This window comes from Carettochelys insculpta, chromosome 29 (genome assembly GCF_033958435.1).
Source record: "Carettochelys insculpta isolate YL-2023 chromosome 29, ASM3395843v1, whole genome shotgun sequence".
Taxonomy (NCBI): domain Eukaryota; kingdom Metazoa; phylum Chordata; order Testudines; family Carettochelyidae; genus Carettochelys; species Carettochelys insculpta.
In genome coordinates, this window is record NC_134165.1 from 6,067,252 (window position 1) to 6,081,563 (window position 14,312).

The following is a 14,312-nucleotide window of genomic DNA, read 5'->3' on the forward strand; positions in this document are numbered from 1 at the left end:
GGTACCCGGCCATTCGCTGCAGGAAGTGAGTGCGCCCCGGCGGGGGAGGGGAGGTACCCGGCCATCCGCTACAGGAAGTGAGTGCGCCCCGGCGGGGGAGGGGAGGTACCCGGCCATCCGCTACAGGAAGTGAGTGCGCCCCGGCGGGGGAGGGGGGGTACCCGGCCATCCGCTACAGGAAGTGAGTGCGCCCCGGCGGGGGAGGGGGGGTACCCGGCCATCCGCTACAGGAAGTGAGTGCGCCCCGGCGGGGGAGGGGGGTACCCGGCCATCCGCTACAGGAAGTGAGTGCGCCCCGGCGGGGGAGGGGGGTACCCGGCCATCCGCTACAGGAAGTGAGTGCGCCCCGGCGGGGGAGGGGAGGTACCCGGCCATCCGGTACAGGAAGTGAGTGCGCCCCGGCGGGGGAGGCGGGTACCCGGCCATTCGCTACAGGAAGTGAGTGCGCCCCGGCGGGGGAGGGGAGGTACCCGGTCATCCGCTACAGGAAGTGAGTGCGCCCCGGCGGGGGAGGCGGGTACCCGGCCATTCGCTACAGGAAGTGAGTGCGGCCCGGCGGGGGAGGGGGGGTACCCGGCCATCCGCTACAGGAAGTGAGTGCGGCCCGGCGGGGGAGGGGGGGTACTCGGCCATCCGCTACAGGAAGTGAGTGCGCCCCGGCGGGGGAGGCGGGTACCCGGCCATTCGCTACAGGAAGTGAGTGCGCCCCGGCGGGGGAGGGGAGGTACCCGGCCATCCGCTACAGGAAGTGAGTGCGCCCCGGCGGGGGAGGCGGGTACCCGGCCATTCGCTACAGGAAGTGAGTGCGGCCCGGCGGGGGAGGGGGGGTACCCGGCCATCCGCTACAGGAAGTGAGTGCGCCCCGGCGGGGGAGGGGAGGTACCCGGCCATTCGCTACAGGAAGTGAGTGCGCCCCGGCGGGGGAGGCGGGTACCCGGCCATTCGCTACAGGAAGTGAGTGCGCCCCGGCGGGGGAGGGGAGGTACCCGGCCATCCGCTACAGGAAGTGAGTGCGTCCCGGCGGGGGAGGCGGGTACCCGGCCATTCGCTACAGGAAGTGAGTGCGCCCCGGCGGGGGAGGCGGGTACCCGGCCATTCGCTACAGGAAGTGAGTGCGGCCCGGCGGGGGAGGGGGGGTACCCGGCCATCCGCTACAGGAAGTGAGTGCGGCCCGGCGGGGGAGGGGGGGTACCCGGCCATCCGCTACAGGAAGTGAGTGCGCCCCGGCAGGGGAGGGGGGTACCCGGCCATCCGCTACAGGAAGTGAGTGCGCCCCGGCGGGGGAGGGGGGTACCCGTCCATCCGCTACAGGAAGTGAGTGCGCCCCGGCGGGGGAGGGGGGTACCCGGCCATCCGCTACAGGAAGTGAGTGTGCCCCGGCGGGGGAGGGGGGTACCCGGCCATCCGCTACAGGAAGTGAGTGCGCCCCGGCGGGGGAGGGGGGTACCTGGCCATCCGCTACAGGAAGTGAGTGCGCCCCGGCGGGGGAGGGGGGTACCTGGCCATCCGCTACAGAAAACCTGGGGGTGTCGCTGTGCCGGAAGGTGAGGTAAGAAACTATTTTTCACCCACTGGGTTTGTCTTTGCTGCAGGGGCCATGAAGACAACTATCACCTGGCGCAGGCTGTGCTGGCCAAGCTCAACGCCTTCAAGGCAGACAACCCCAGCATGGGAGAGGTGAGCTGTGCCGGGAGGCCACGTGGGCCACCCCCTTGCCGTGCGACAGAGCCGGGTCGCGGGGCTGGCTTGTAAGGGGCTAGCTCCAGTGGGCGGAAGGCTGCTGGCAGAGAGTGTGCCAGGGACAGGACAGCGTTGCTGCCTGCACGAGGGGCAGGCAGCCTGTCCTTGCAGGGGGCCATTGCAGAGCAGCCAGGTGAGGGCAGGACCCCAGGGTACCGCTTGGCTTGCTGGGGGATCCCTGAGCATTAGGGGCCGGGCCCCGGGGGGGAGGGGAGATGGGTTCCCCCACGTAAGCCAGGCCAGGGATCCCCCCAGAACGGGGCTGACGTATCTTCCTGTGCCCCAGGGCCCTGACAAAGCTCGCTCGCAGCTGCTGATCGTGGACCGGAGCTACGACCTGGTGTCCCCACTGCTGCATGAGCTCACCTTCCAGGCCATGGCCTACGACCTGCTCAGCATCGAGAACGACACCTACAAGTAGGGCCCAGCAGGGGGCGCCCTGCTCTGTGTTCCCCAAGCTCAGGGGGAGGGGCGCCACAGCCTGACCACGACTCCCCACCCCCCAGGTACGAGACGACGGGCATCAGCGACTCGCGGGAGAAGGTGGCGCTGCTGGACGAGGACGACGACCTCTGGGTGCTGTTGCGCCACATGCACATAGCAGATGTCTCCAAGTGAGTGCGCTCAGTCCCGCCCTCCCTCCCAGTGCTGGGGCTGGCCCCTCAGACATGCTCCTTCCTGGGGCTGAGACCCCCTGGCCCCAAAGGACCCAAGTGCTCCCTCCCAGCACCGCTGCCTGCACCTGCTCCCAGGGTCACCCCAGGCACCTCGCTGGCCCCGGGCTGAGTCCCTTCCAGGGCTACTGCCAAGTTGCCCCCACCGGCTCCCCAGCCAGCTGCCAGGAACCCTCAGAGGGGCCCCAGCTCCCTGCCCTGGGTGCTAGGGAAGAGGCAGCTCCTCTGCAGGCCAAGGCCCTGTGCCGTGGGCCCGTCCCCTGGAGCCGCAGGGCAGGGCAGGGCAGGGCAGTACTGTCCGGGGTGGGGGCAGGGTGCTCGGGCCTGACCCCTCTTCCCGCTGCAGGAAGGTGACGGAGCTGCTGCGCACCTTCTGCGAGAGCAAGCGGCTGACCACAGACAAGGTGCGCAGGGCTGGGGGAGCAATGGGGACTCGGGGCAGGGGCTGGAAGTGTCGCTGCTGCTGCTGGGGCGGGGAAGCAGCCTGGTGCCCCTGGGTGGGAGGGCGGCAAGGGGGCGGTGGTTGTCCCCTTGCTCCCAGGGTTTGCTGGCAAAGGGCTAGGAACCGTCTGTGGAGCTGCCCACGGTGCGGGAGGCCGGCGCCCCCTGGTGCAAGGTTGGACAGCGCAGCCACAGGGAGCCCATGCTGGCGCCGAGGTGCCGCCTCCCCTGGGCAAGGGGATCGCTAGCTAACCTCAGGCTCCTCCCCGGCGCAGTGCTACCTTACAGCCCAGTGGCACTCGGGTGGCGAGGAGCCCAGCTTGTTCCAGCTGCCTGGAAGAGCAGGTCTAACACCAGCTGGGGCTGCACTGGCGCCCCGATTGTGCACATGGTCTGAGTGGCCACTCCGGCTCTGGCACACGTGGCTGGGCTGCTGCAGGGGGCTCCCGGGGCTCTCACCTCCGCTTCCCTCCGTCCAGGCGAACATCAAGGACCTGTCCCAGATCCTGAAGAAGATGCCGCAGTACCAGAAAGAGCTGAACAAGGTAGCGGGGGCAGGGCACTGGAAGGGGCAGCTGGGGAGGCTCTGTCTGTCTTCTCCAGCGCTAAGCGTGATCGAAGAGGGTCCCTGCCCCAGTGATGGGAGGGGCTCCACCTGCTGAGCTGGCCTGTTCTCTGGGCAGAGCGGTTCCCCCCAGCCGCCAGTGCCCAGAGGGGCCACGTTAGCCCCAGGGAACACAGCCCTTGGGTATACCTGTGCCTGGCTGCTGCAGCTCTTGGGAGGGGGCATCAGTGGGGTTTGGCTTCCAGGAGGGGAGCTGCACCCTGCCCCCAGGACGGGGCACCCAGGCAGCTGGGCAGCCGGCAGAGCAGCCCACAATCGGTGCTTGCTGCCTGGCGCCCGCGGCAGCAGAGTCAAGTGCCGAGCCAGCCCAGAGGAGCCATGGCAAAGCCGCTGGGCTCCAAGCCCCTGACCTCATGGTGACTAACAGGCTGGTTTGTGAGCTGCTCTCCCCTCCCGCTGCCCCACTCTACCCCAGAGGTGGCTGCATGCCGGCACCAGGCAAAATGCCCCCGCGGGCTCAGCTGGTTCTGTTGATCTGGGCTGCCCTCTGGGGGGCAGGAGGGTGCGTGTGGTCGGGAGCGCCAGCGATGCGGAGCCCGGTCTCTTCCCGCAGTACTCCACGCACCTGAACCTGGCCGAGAACTGCATGCAGCACTTCAAAGGGACGGTGGAGAAGCTCTGCGGGGTGGAGCAGGTGAGTCTGGGGGGGGTGGGGGCAGGCGGGTCTGTGGGGCGTGGGGACAGGCAGGTCTGGAACAGAACCTGGCTGCCGGAGGAGCCTGGCTTAATGACACGGCCAGGAGAGTGGGGTTCCAGACCCAGAGGCTCACTGCAGCTGAGGCTGCCCCCCTCCCCCCCCCCCCCCCCCCCCCGAACTCCACATAGCACCAGGGATGCAGAGGAGGTTGTGGCTTTGATTACTTGGGGGCCCATCACCCCACTCCTCTGGGAGGAGGAAGCCCTGGCACAGGGGCCGGCCAGCTGTGGGTCTAGGGGCGGTCCCAGCTCCCATCCTCCAGCAGGCAGCACGGGGCCTGACTTGGGCTCTGTGTGCACCACCCCCAGGACCTGGCCATGGGGACGGATGTAGACGGAGAGAAGATCAAGGACCCCATGAAGATCATTGTGCCCATTCTGCTGGACTCCAGCGTGCAGGCCTATGACAAGATCCGCATCATCCTGCTCTACATCTTCCTGAAGAACGGTACTGGGGCCTGCAGCTGCGGGGATGGGGGTATATCGCTGCCCAGACAGATGGGCATGGGCATGTCCCCCGCCCCGGCATGGCGCCTCCAGGCGTCACCACCCTGCCACCCCCGGTCGCCTCGAGCTGCCGGTGTGTTGTGGGGCGGCCCGGTCTGGCTGCCCCCACGCTCATGGGCGCTGGTTCCTTGCTGCTGCCTTCTGAGCCTGGTCTCCTGCCCCTCACCCTGCTGTTCCCCTCAGGAAGTGGGGGTGCAGATGTGCACCCTGACCGCCCCCAGGCTGTCCTCTGCAGGAAAGGGGGCAGACACCCCAGGAGTCCCCAGCCCAAGAATGAGGGTGTCTCCAGCCCCCCTTACCTGCAGACACCCACACTGCGAGCACCCCCCCAAGCCTGTTCTCTGCAGGAAGATGACAGGGGGAGGGGTCCTTCCCCCCCCCCCCCCCACTGTCTGCTCAGGTACTGTGCTCAGTGTCTGAGCTCCCTCCCCACCAGAGAGGCTGACACCACCAGCCCCCAACCCACTGTCACTCCCTCATCCCCGCACTGGTCCCTGTTTCTCGCTGCACCCAGCCCCATCCCCCAGCCTACCAGGCCCAGAACTGCCCCCCACTTCCAGACGCTTGGCATGGTCCCTCTGCCCCTCTGTTCCTACCCCCTCCGGGGCCCTTCCCATAACCCAGTTCAGGCCCTGCCCTGTGCTGAGGGGGTCTGTGCCCTCATGTGGCTCCTGGGGCTGGCTGGCTCCTGAGCAGGCCCCCTCCCTGCACTGAGCACTAGTAACTGATTACCAGATGGGTGGGGGGCAGTTCTCACCCCCCAGCTCAGCATCTCGCAGCTTAGAGCCAGGAGTTGGGTCTGATGCCGCACCTGCCTGGCCACGGGAGGGGCTCCCTCTGCACCGCCCATGCCCCTGAGAATCTGTGATGGGAAGAGCAGCAGGGACCTGACTTCAGTCCCCTGTTGCAGGGGTTCTGTGAGCTGGGGGTGCTGGGGCCAGGACTCCTGGGTCCCACCACCAGCTCTGGGCAGGGTGGGAGGAGTCGGATCTCCCAGCTGGATCAGGGCACTCTGACCCCTAAAGGGCTGAATCTCCTTCCCTCCCATGCCATGGGGCTTCCTCCCTCAGGCCTGCAGGGCTCAGCAGGGGGCTTCCCAGGGGCTGCGTGTTCGTGCAGCCAGCCAGCATCCCTGGTGCACAGGGCTGAACGTGTGTTGTGGGAGGGTCACCTGGGCTGGCGGCGGTCTCCCCTGCTCCCTGTCCTGAGGCCCAGCGTGTGAACAGAGGGTTCTGGCACTGACCTGTGGGTGTGGGTGGGCACCGCTGGCACTGACCTCTCTCTCCTGGTCAGGCGTGGGCGAGGAAAACCTCACCAAGCTGATCCAACATGCCAACATCCAGCAGCAGAGCAACATCATCCACAACATGCATTTCCTGGGCACCTCCCTGACACCCGAGGTAAGGCTGGGCCCCCGTGGCAGTGCCCATGCCAGGGAGCAGATCTGGGCAGCATGGGGAGCCCAGGCTGTGCGGCAGCACCTTCCTATGGCAGGAGCCTCTTCCCAACACAAGACTGGCCTCTGCCACTGTGCACTCTTACCCCTGCTCCCCACTGGGGTGGCTTGCACTTGCCGGGGGTTGGAGCTAGTGACCCCTGCCTGGGGCGACCCAGGCCAGCCTGGGCTCCTGCCCTCAGTCGCGCATCTGTGGGAAGTGGCTCTGTTCTCCCATCACTCTGTCCCTCCTCCGTCTCTCCACTCAGCGGTCCGTTCTCTTCTCTTCTTTTCTCTGCCTCTCCCCTGCCAGCCCGGCTGGAGCGATTCAGGTAGGCTGTGCTCTGCCCTCTGCCCCCGTTCCTACCCCGCACCCACCCTCTGCTGCCCCTCACGCCGCTCCCTTCTTCCCCTAGAGCGGGCAGCTGCGGCCCGAGAGGAAGGCGCGGCTGGAGTCCACCTACCAGCTCTCCCGCTGGACTCCTGTGCTCAAGGACGTCATGGAGGTACCGGATTCTGCACCCTGGGCTGGGGGTTGCACCTGGCAAGCTGGGCCCCAGGGGGAGGGGTTGGTTGGGATCTGCCTCCTGAGGGGTTTGTCAGAGCCCTTGGGCCAGCCAACGCCAGGGGTCTGAAACCATAGACAAGTGCAGAGGAGTTTGGTCTGGTGCTAAGATGCAGTCGCTTCTGGCGGAGGTGCAGGGGCAGCTCGTAGGGGGTCCCCCACCGGGGCGGAGAGATGGATTCTTGTGGAGGTGGGGCAGAGAGTCTCGGGCAGGGGGCACCACTGGGTGGAGCTGGAAGTGCAGAGAATCCCAGCAGCTGAACAGCAGCTCATCACTGGCCCTGGAACGGGGCTGGGGCACCAGGGCTCTCGCCTGTGGCCAGCAGGTCCTTGGCCAAAGCTCCTCAAGGAACAGCTCTTTGATAGTCACCTGAAAGCTGAGTATCTGCAGGGCAGAACCTGCTGGGCACCGACTGCTGGGGGGGGAGGGGAGCGCCCCCTGGTGGGGCCCCCCCCCAGCGCCAGCCCTGACTGCTGGGGGGGAGGGGAGCGCCCCCTGCTGAGCCTCCGCATCGCCCCCTAGCGCCAGTCCTGCCTGGCTGGCGAGAGGCGATATGCTCACTCCTTCCCCAGTCCCTGCCCTGTGGGGCTGCAGGGCAGGGGGGGCACTTGGCTGCCTTCAGTCTCCCAGTCAGGGCTTAGCTCCTCCCGGTGGAGCACTCGGTCCCTGTCCCTGGCAGCCCGCAGGGCCGGATGGGGGCTGGTGGTGGCTCCTGCAGCGGGTGGCTGCACTAGCCTCAGTCTGGTGCCTAAGCCAATCAGAGCCTGCCCCAGCCGCAGCTGGGCACCTTGTGCTGCGGCGAGCAAGCCCAGGCAGCGGATTACGTGAAAGCCCCTATTATGGGGCATTAGGGCGTATCGTGGCCGAGCGGGCGCACCCCACGGGGCACGGGCCAGGCCGGGGTCTGCTCCCAGCAGGGAGGGGTGCTGACGGCAGCAGCCTGGCATTCACCCTCCTCCCAGGGCGCTGAGCGAGTGCCCTCGCTTCTGACTCCCAGGGCTGCTCCCAAAGGGGCTGTCAATCATTCGGCGCAGAGCCTCCCAGCCCCCTCCCCCATGGGCTCTGGCCTGGCCCCCAGGGCTGAGGCCTCCCTGACCTTGCCTGCCCTGTCCCCCAGGATGCCATTGAGGACAAACTGGACAAGAAGCTGTGGCCCTTCATGTCAGACCCGGCGCCCACCTCCAGCTCCCAGGGTGTTGTCAGGTAAGGCTGTGCTCAGCTGGGCGGGAGGGGCGGAGCCCTCATGTCCCCCATCACGAGGCAGGTGCTTCTGGGACTGGCCAGGTGCCTCTGGGGGACAGGGCTGGCCCAGCAGCCCCTCAGCGCTCCGGGGCTGTCACTGGGGCCCTGGGCAGGTACCACCCAGCCCTACCCCCCACTTGCCATCTGCGGGTCTCCTGTCCTGCTCCCTTGGCAGGGCTGCCCCTCAACCTCTCTTATACCCTGTCTGCGCCCCTGGACAGGCAGTGCCCACCCCCCGCCTGGCATGGCCCCAGCATAGCTCCCCGACAGTGCCCAGCCCCTGCCTGGCACTTCCCCCAGGAGCCGCTCATATCCACCCTGCCCCCACACAAACCTGCTCCCAGCAGGGCCCACCTCTATGTCTGGCATCCCCCACCCCCCCCACCCAAGCCTCTGCTGTGCCCACTTCCCCCAGCCAGCCACCGGTGTGCCCAGCCTCTGTCTCTCCCCCAGCGCCCGCTTCGGGCATTGGCACAAGAACAAGCCAGCGGCTGAGTACCGCACTGGCCCCCGTCTCATCGTCTACGTGCTGGGCGGGGTGTCCATGGCCGAGATGCGTTGTGCCTACGAAGTGACCCGGGCCACCGAGGGCAAGTGGGAGGTGCTGATTGGTGAGTGGGACCAGCCCCAGGGGGAGGGGCTGCAGTGGGGCTCTGAACTGCCCCCCTCATCCCGCCAGGACCCCCATGCTACCCTCTGTCCTCACTGTACCTGGGAACCCAGGCTGAGGTGAGCACCATATAGCCCTGGTTCTGCAGACTGCTCGCTGCCCAGGAGCCTGGGGCCCGGTCAGATCTCGCCTCTAAGCCCTGGGGACAAGGAACACTCAGCAGTGGGAAGGGTGTGGGGGACTCTTGCCTAGCCGGAGAGGGTGCAGCAGCGTGTGGGGTGCTGGGCTGGGAGCAAGGGGCAGCCCCTTACCTCTTGCAGTGATGGGGGGATGGTGGTGCTGCCCCACTGCACCTCATGACCCACTGCCTCTCTGCCACCAGGTTCCACTCACATCCTGACCCCCAAGCGCTTCCTGGACGACGTGAAAGCCCTGGACCAGCCCGCTCCTGCGGAGGCCTAAAACCGCCTCTGACCCCAGCTCCGCCTGCTCTTCTCAGCAAGGCGCCTTCTCCCTTCTGGCAGTGGGGTTGGTTCTTGGCTGGGGGTGGGGCATGGGCAGGCCAAGGTGCCTCCCTCTGGCACCATGTCCTAGGGCTACTGCCCTTGTGTGCCATGGCCACCCTGCCCCCAGCCTCAGCGATTCCTGCCAGGGGCCAAACACAGCCGCTGCCTCAGCTGGCACCCCTCTGCCTGCATTCAGCACTGCGCCGAGGCTGCCACAAGTGATAGGGCCTGAGGCTCAGTGAGCGAATCTGTCCAGTCAGCGGAGAGAACCCCCCCCTGTGCTGCCCAGCCCTCGCTCCTGCCCCCTCTCCACCCAGCCTGGCCCCTGGCCTCTCTGTCCTGCCCCAAGTGGGGACCTTGGCTGCAGCATGGGGTGCCCAAATGGGAAGCTGCAGCCTGCTGGGCCTATTCCCTGGGCAGGGGGTGCCCCTGGGCACTGCAGGGCTGCTAGGTGGATATGGAGGCACGTCTAGGGCAGAGCAGGGCTGCAGCCAGGGCCCCGGAGGACCTGCACTGGGCTCCCATCCCCTTACCCCAATGGGCCCTTGCCCCTTGGCAGCCACCTCCCTAGTGTCTTGGCCTGGGAATCGGCCATCTTCCACACTCCAGCCACCTTCAGCTCAGGGCTTGGTCCTCCCAGGCCCCCTCCCCACGGCGCTGGCAGGAGTGACCCTGGAGCTGGGGTCGGGGGGGAGGGGTGTGCAAACAGGCTCATGTCTGTCTGTTTTCCCTGCCCTGAGACACACCCGGCCCTGGTATCACACAGCTGGTGCCAGCTCTGCCGCAAGCCTGCCTGGGCCAATAAAGCATGATGCCAAGGCTACCTGAGGACACTGCTGTTGTTCTGGGGGCAGGGGGTAGGTATCTGCCCAGGCCCCACTGCAGGTCCCCGCCCTCCCGAGTCAGCGGGATCTAGCTAGGGCTGCATAGGGGTCAGCAGGTAGGGCACTGGATGGGCACTTCACTGTTGGACCAGGGCCTGCAGCTCCCCCTGCTGGGGCAGTGCTGGCTCAGCTGTGCCACTCCTGCTGCCCAGCCCTGCGGGGCTCCAGCCAGGCTCGGGAGGGGAGGGTGGTGCTGTTCTTGCAGGCCCTTGGGGTGCAGGAGAACAGAAGGGCACAAGCTGGCCATGGCCTCGGAGGGCCTGGGCTCAGCCAGGCTTGGCCCAGGCCTGGCTGGCCCCACCCTTTTTGTATGATCAGCAGGGCCTGGCCTAGGCCAGGTCAGGTTTGCAGGCCTGTTCCCCCTGCCGGGTCATGGGGGGGCCTGGCAGCTGCTTCCCAGCACAGCTGACAGGCACAGCGAGACTGTACAGTTCCCTGCAGCAGCACTAGGGGGAGCCAGTCACTGTGAAACTAAGTGTCCCCCTGCAGCCCCCACGCTGGCTGCCAGCCTCAGCCTGCCCAGGCCTGGCAGAGACAAGGGGCGGCTGGAAAATGCCCAGCAGCACTGCTGGGTGCCCCCTGGTGAGGGCCTGTGTCATGCCATAGCCGTGACTTGCAGGAGGTGGGGGCAGGGTTGGCCATGGATCCCAGGAGTCCTGATTTCTCTCCCCCCCACCCCCTCTAACCCCTAGACATTACTCCCCTCCCCTAGCTCAGCCCAGAACCCAGGAGTCCTATCTCCCCCCAACGGCTGTGCCCACCCTTCTCTCCCCTTACCCCGCATGTGCTGCCAGCTGGGGAACAGGCCCTGGCTCAGGTCAGCTCCTCTGCCCTGTAGGCCTTGTTTCCCTGCCCCAGGGCCAGTCCCTCTCCCTGCTGGGCAAACCAGCACTGCGCATCTGCTGCAGCTGGTGTGAGGACCCTGCCATGCTGCTTGGGCGCAGCCCCCCTCTGCTCAGCGGTGGGGCTTCCTCTCTCTGATCCCAGGGGGGAATTAGCAGCTGCAATTAACAGCCATTTGGATAATTGCTGGGTGGCCACCCAGCAGGTGGGTGGCAGATTGAGGGCGTGGAATTAAATCCTACAGCAGCTGCACCTGCCCGCCTGTGGGTTTGCCAGCTTCCACCAGGGCAGCCCCTACAGCTGCACCACCACTGGGGCTCCCTGTGCACTCTGACCCTGCACTGTGAGCAAGGAGGGGCCCAGGGCGTGGGCCAAAGGCAAGCACCTCTGGGGATGTTTGGTGCCAGGCAGGGGAGCAAGCCCAGCAGAAGAGCCCAGCCTCAGGCTGGGGCCAGGATGCTGCCCTGCCTCTGCCACACTGCCCAAGGCTGGCGAGGGCAGCAGGAAAGAACTGCAGCTGCTTGGGGGAGCCGATCACACTGCTGCTCCCAGCTCTGGGACGGAGCTGGAATTCAGGGCCAGTCATGGGGGCCACAGCACGGAACAGACTCCATTAGGCACCAGGCCTGCAGGAGAAGCAAGAAGCAGACTCCACTGGGCACCTGCATCTCAGGAGAAGCAAGTCCCAGGGCCGGGCCTCCCTGGGGCAGGAGCATGTTTGGGGCACAGTGGAGTGATGGGGGGGGGGGTTACAGCAGGGCTGGGGGGGTGCAATGGGGGGGGTTACTGCTAAAGTAACTAGGCTGGCTGCAGTGCCCAGGGTATGGGGTTATTAGGGTCATGGGTTTCAGCAGGGGACAGGTGGTGGGGGGTCTGCATCCAACGTGCCTCAGGGCAAATATTGTCTAATGCCCAGGCTAAGCCAGCCCTGCCCTCCCACACCCACCCATTCCCTGGGGCCATGGCCTCGCCACCCTGAGCCTCCTGCCCTAGGCTAGGCCAGGCCAGGCTGGGGCTGAGTGACGACCAGCCTGAGCCAAGCTCACCATTATGCAACCTGCCCGGGTGATGCTGCTTATCATCTTAGCGCGAAGCCAAAGCTGCTCACCCGCCGCTTTACTGGCATTTCGTTGCCTGAAATTAAACCTCATTTCCTAATTACTGGATGGGCTCCAGCAGCTGGGAGGGGAGGGGGCTGGGAAAGCGGCAGCGTAGTGTGATCAGCACCAGTTACAGACTGCGCCTGCTGGAGAGCCCCCTGCAAAGCCCAAGGCCCGTGCACCACAGCCTGCCCCCCAGGCTAAGGGGAATCCTGCCCCCCTGCTGACTCCTAAACAACAGGGGCTGACCTATGGCCCAACAGGCCAGCACCCACTCCCCCACTACGCTGGCTCAGACCAGGGGTGACACCATGGGGAGCAGCTCAGGACGTGGGTGCCAGCCTCAGGAGAGACCCCAGACTGGCTGGGGTCTAGAAAGAGCTCCACCAGCCAGCTGCAGGTGTGAACTCCCCCCTGGTGTAACAGCTGCAGTGTGGTGAATAGCTGCCCCCGTGGCACCCTGTCTGGGCAGCCGGCCTGTGCAATAGAGGGGCCCAGGGCTAGGTCCCAAAAGGCAATAGAAGCGGCTGTTCTGTGCAAACTCTGTAGGTCCTTTAGGGCAAGCCCAAGCTGAGCTGCTCAGGGATCCTTTGCTCAGGCTTAGGCACCTTGCACTCCCTGGGGGCTGAGCCCCACTGTGCAGCAGAGCTTTCTGGCCAGGCGGCTTAATGCCCTTCCCTTCCAACACAGGCCACGTGGGGGCGAGGACAGCCAGGAAAGCCTGGTGGTTCATAGAGCTGACTTGCTTTCCAGGGGCTGGCCCAGCCCACTCCACTAATTCACACTTCTTCCCTGTTGGGGAAGGCCAGGCTGGGCTACAAATAAAATCGTGTATACACCCCTGGCTGCAGACAGCTGCTGCAACAGCTGCACTGCTTGTGCATGTGTACACCTGGCTCCTTGAGCCAGAGGTGTGTGACAGCTTCAGTTGATGTACGAAACAGTATCGACGCTGACACTACGTCATCCCACCGGCACTGCCCATGACACTGCGCCGCTCGGCAAGGTGGCAGGAGGAAGGCTGTGGGGCAGGCGCGTTACGGCAGCAGGCAGTGAATTTTCGTGTAGACGTTTGCAGCGGTGGGATGTCAGAAGCTGCTGTGTGAGCTCGGCAGTGTAGGCTGGCCCCGGTTACAGCAGTTTGCAATGCAGACGCTCTGCCGCTATAGCGTAGGCTGCAGAGCTGGGGAGAGACCCTCCCTCAAGCACTTCCACAAGGGAAAACCCTGCACACGGCTGCCAGGTGGGCCAGGCTGGCTGCTGCACTGCGATTATCCATGTTCAGAGAGGCCCAAAGGCCTGGGCATGAGCTGGCATCTGGTCTGCCTATGTCACAGAACCCGTCCAACCCAGTCACCTGCCTTCTCCCTGCTGCCCCCTCCCCCAACCAGCCCACTGGGGCCATGCACCCTGGCAGCAGCTGCTTCCAAGGAAGTGCAAGAACTCTCACGTGGAGGCTAATGCTGACATAACTGGGTGGAAGGGGGATTTCCCTCTCCCCAACACACAGCCTTATGCCCTATTTTCTAAAGTCTGTCCTGACACCCTTGCCCCTGCCCCAGAATCCCACCAGGCTTATAACATATTTTAATAAAGTAATTATAATAAAAATAAACAAATACAGTAAATAATAAAATGAAATCTAAAAATGCTCAGAGACAATTTTGAATAAATTGCAAAGTTACAATCAATTATTATTTGTAAATGAAACAGCTTCCAATAACGTTATTCACAGCTGCCCAAAAATCCATGTTGTGGTTTCCTTCTTCATTTAATGAAGTGTGCATAGCGGCTAGAACTGGCTTTTTCTTCTTCAAGTGATGTCCCTATAGGGGGTCTACTGTAGGTGCTGGGCTCATCCCAGGGCAGCAGATCAGAGACTCTTCAAAGCTGTATCTGACTGGTCTGTGCATTCATGGTTGCTGCGTTGCTCCATTCGCACTCTTTTGACCACACGGCAGCCGGCTCAACAGTTCCTCTCAACCGCTGCAGACCGCAGCTCAAGCTAGCTGCCTCTCCGCGAGTTCCACGTTCTAAGACTGTTACTTTCATTCTTGTTCTCATGAAGTTTACTCCCCGTGTCGATCTATTGCTAGTGATCCAAAAAAAAAAAAGAGTTTCAGATGAAGTTTGAAGATAAAGTTCTTTAAGTTTTCACAGTTGAAATTCAGACCAAATATTTCAGTGGACGATGCGTTTCTACTGTTACAGCATTAAGCAGTTACATAACTAATAGGTGAGCCAGACTGTGGTCAAGCTGCTTGCAATGCTCACCTCACAGGGGTTCAAAAAAGGTGAGCAATGCCCCAAGGCAATGCCTGCCTCAGATGGTTGTTCTGAGTGCATAAGGTGCCCAGGAGAGGGTCATATCCCTCCAAAATGCCAGCACTGTACTAAAGTCATGGCAAGAGCATGGCACAACTGTGAACTGCATCTTCAAGTG

At 64.6% G+C, this 14,312-nt stretch overlaps 1 protein-coding gene across 2 annotated transcripts in view; it reads left to right on the top strand.

Moving 5' to 3' along the window:
• STXBP2 (syntaxin binding protein 2) overlaps positions 1 to 9,863 on the top strand; it is a 34,866-nt gene extending 25,003 nt beyond the window's left edge. The window contains exons 8-20 of one of the 2 annotated variants that reach the window (XM_074979918.1): positions 1,593 to 1,677; positions 2,027 to 2,157; positions 2,247 to 2,354; positions 2,761 to 2,818; positions 3,335 to 3,400; positions 4,034 to 4,114; positions 4,486 to 4,624; positions 5,977 to 6,083; positions 6,388 to 6,450; positions 6,535 to 6,624; positions 7,802 to 7,887; positions 8,380 to 8,537; positions 8,919 to 9,863. In XM_074979918.1, coding sequence (XP_074836019.1) covers positions 1,593 to 1,677; positions 2,027 to 2,157; positions 2,247 to 2,354; positions 2,761 to 2,818; positions 3,335 to 3,400; positions 4,034 to 4,114; positions 4,486 to 4,624; positions 5,977 to 6,083; positions 6,388 to 6,450; positions 6,535 to 6,624; positions 7,802 to 7,887; positions 8,380 to 8,537; positions 8,919 to 8,998 — 1,252 coding nt within the window. In that variant the 3' untranslated portion in view covers positions 8,999 to 9,863. The remainder of the gene's footprint in view (positions 1 to 1,592; positions 1,678 to 2,026; positions 2,158 to 2,246; positions 2,355 to 2,760; positions 2,819 to 3,334; positions 3,401 to 4,033; positions 4,115 to 4,485; positions 4,625 to 5,976; positions 6,084 to 6,387; positions 6,451 to 6,534; positions 6,625 to 7,801; positions 7,888 to 8,379; positions 8,538 to 8,918) is intronic. The other variant, XM_074979919.1, reaches the window with a different exon arrangement.
• The last annotated feature ends 4,449 nt before the right edge of the window (positions 9,864 to 14,312 follow it).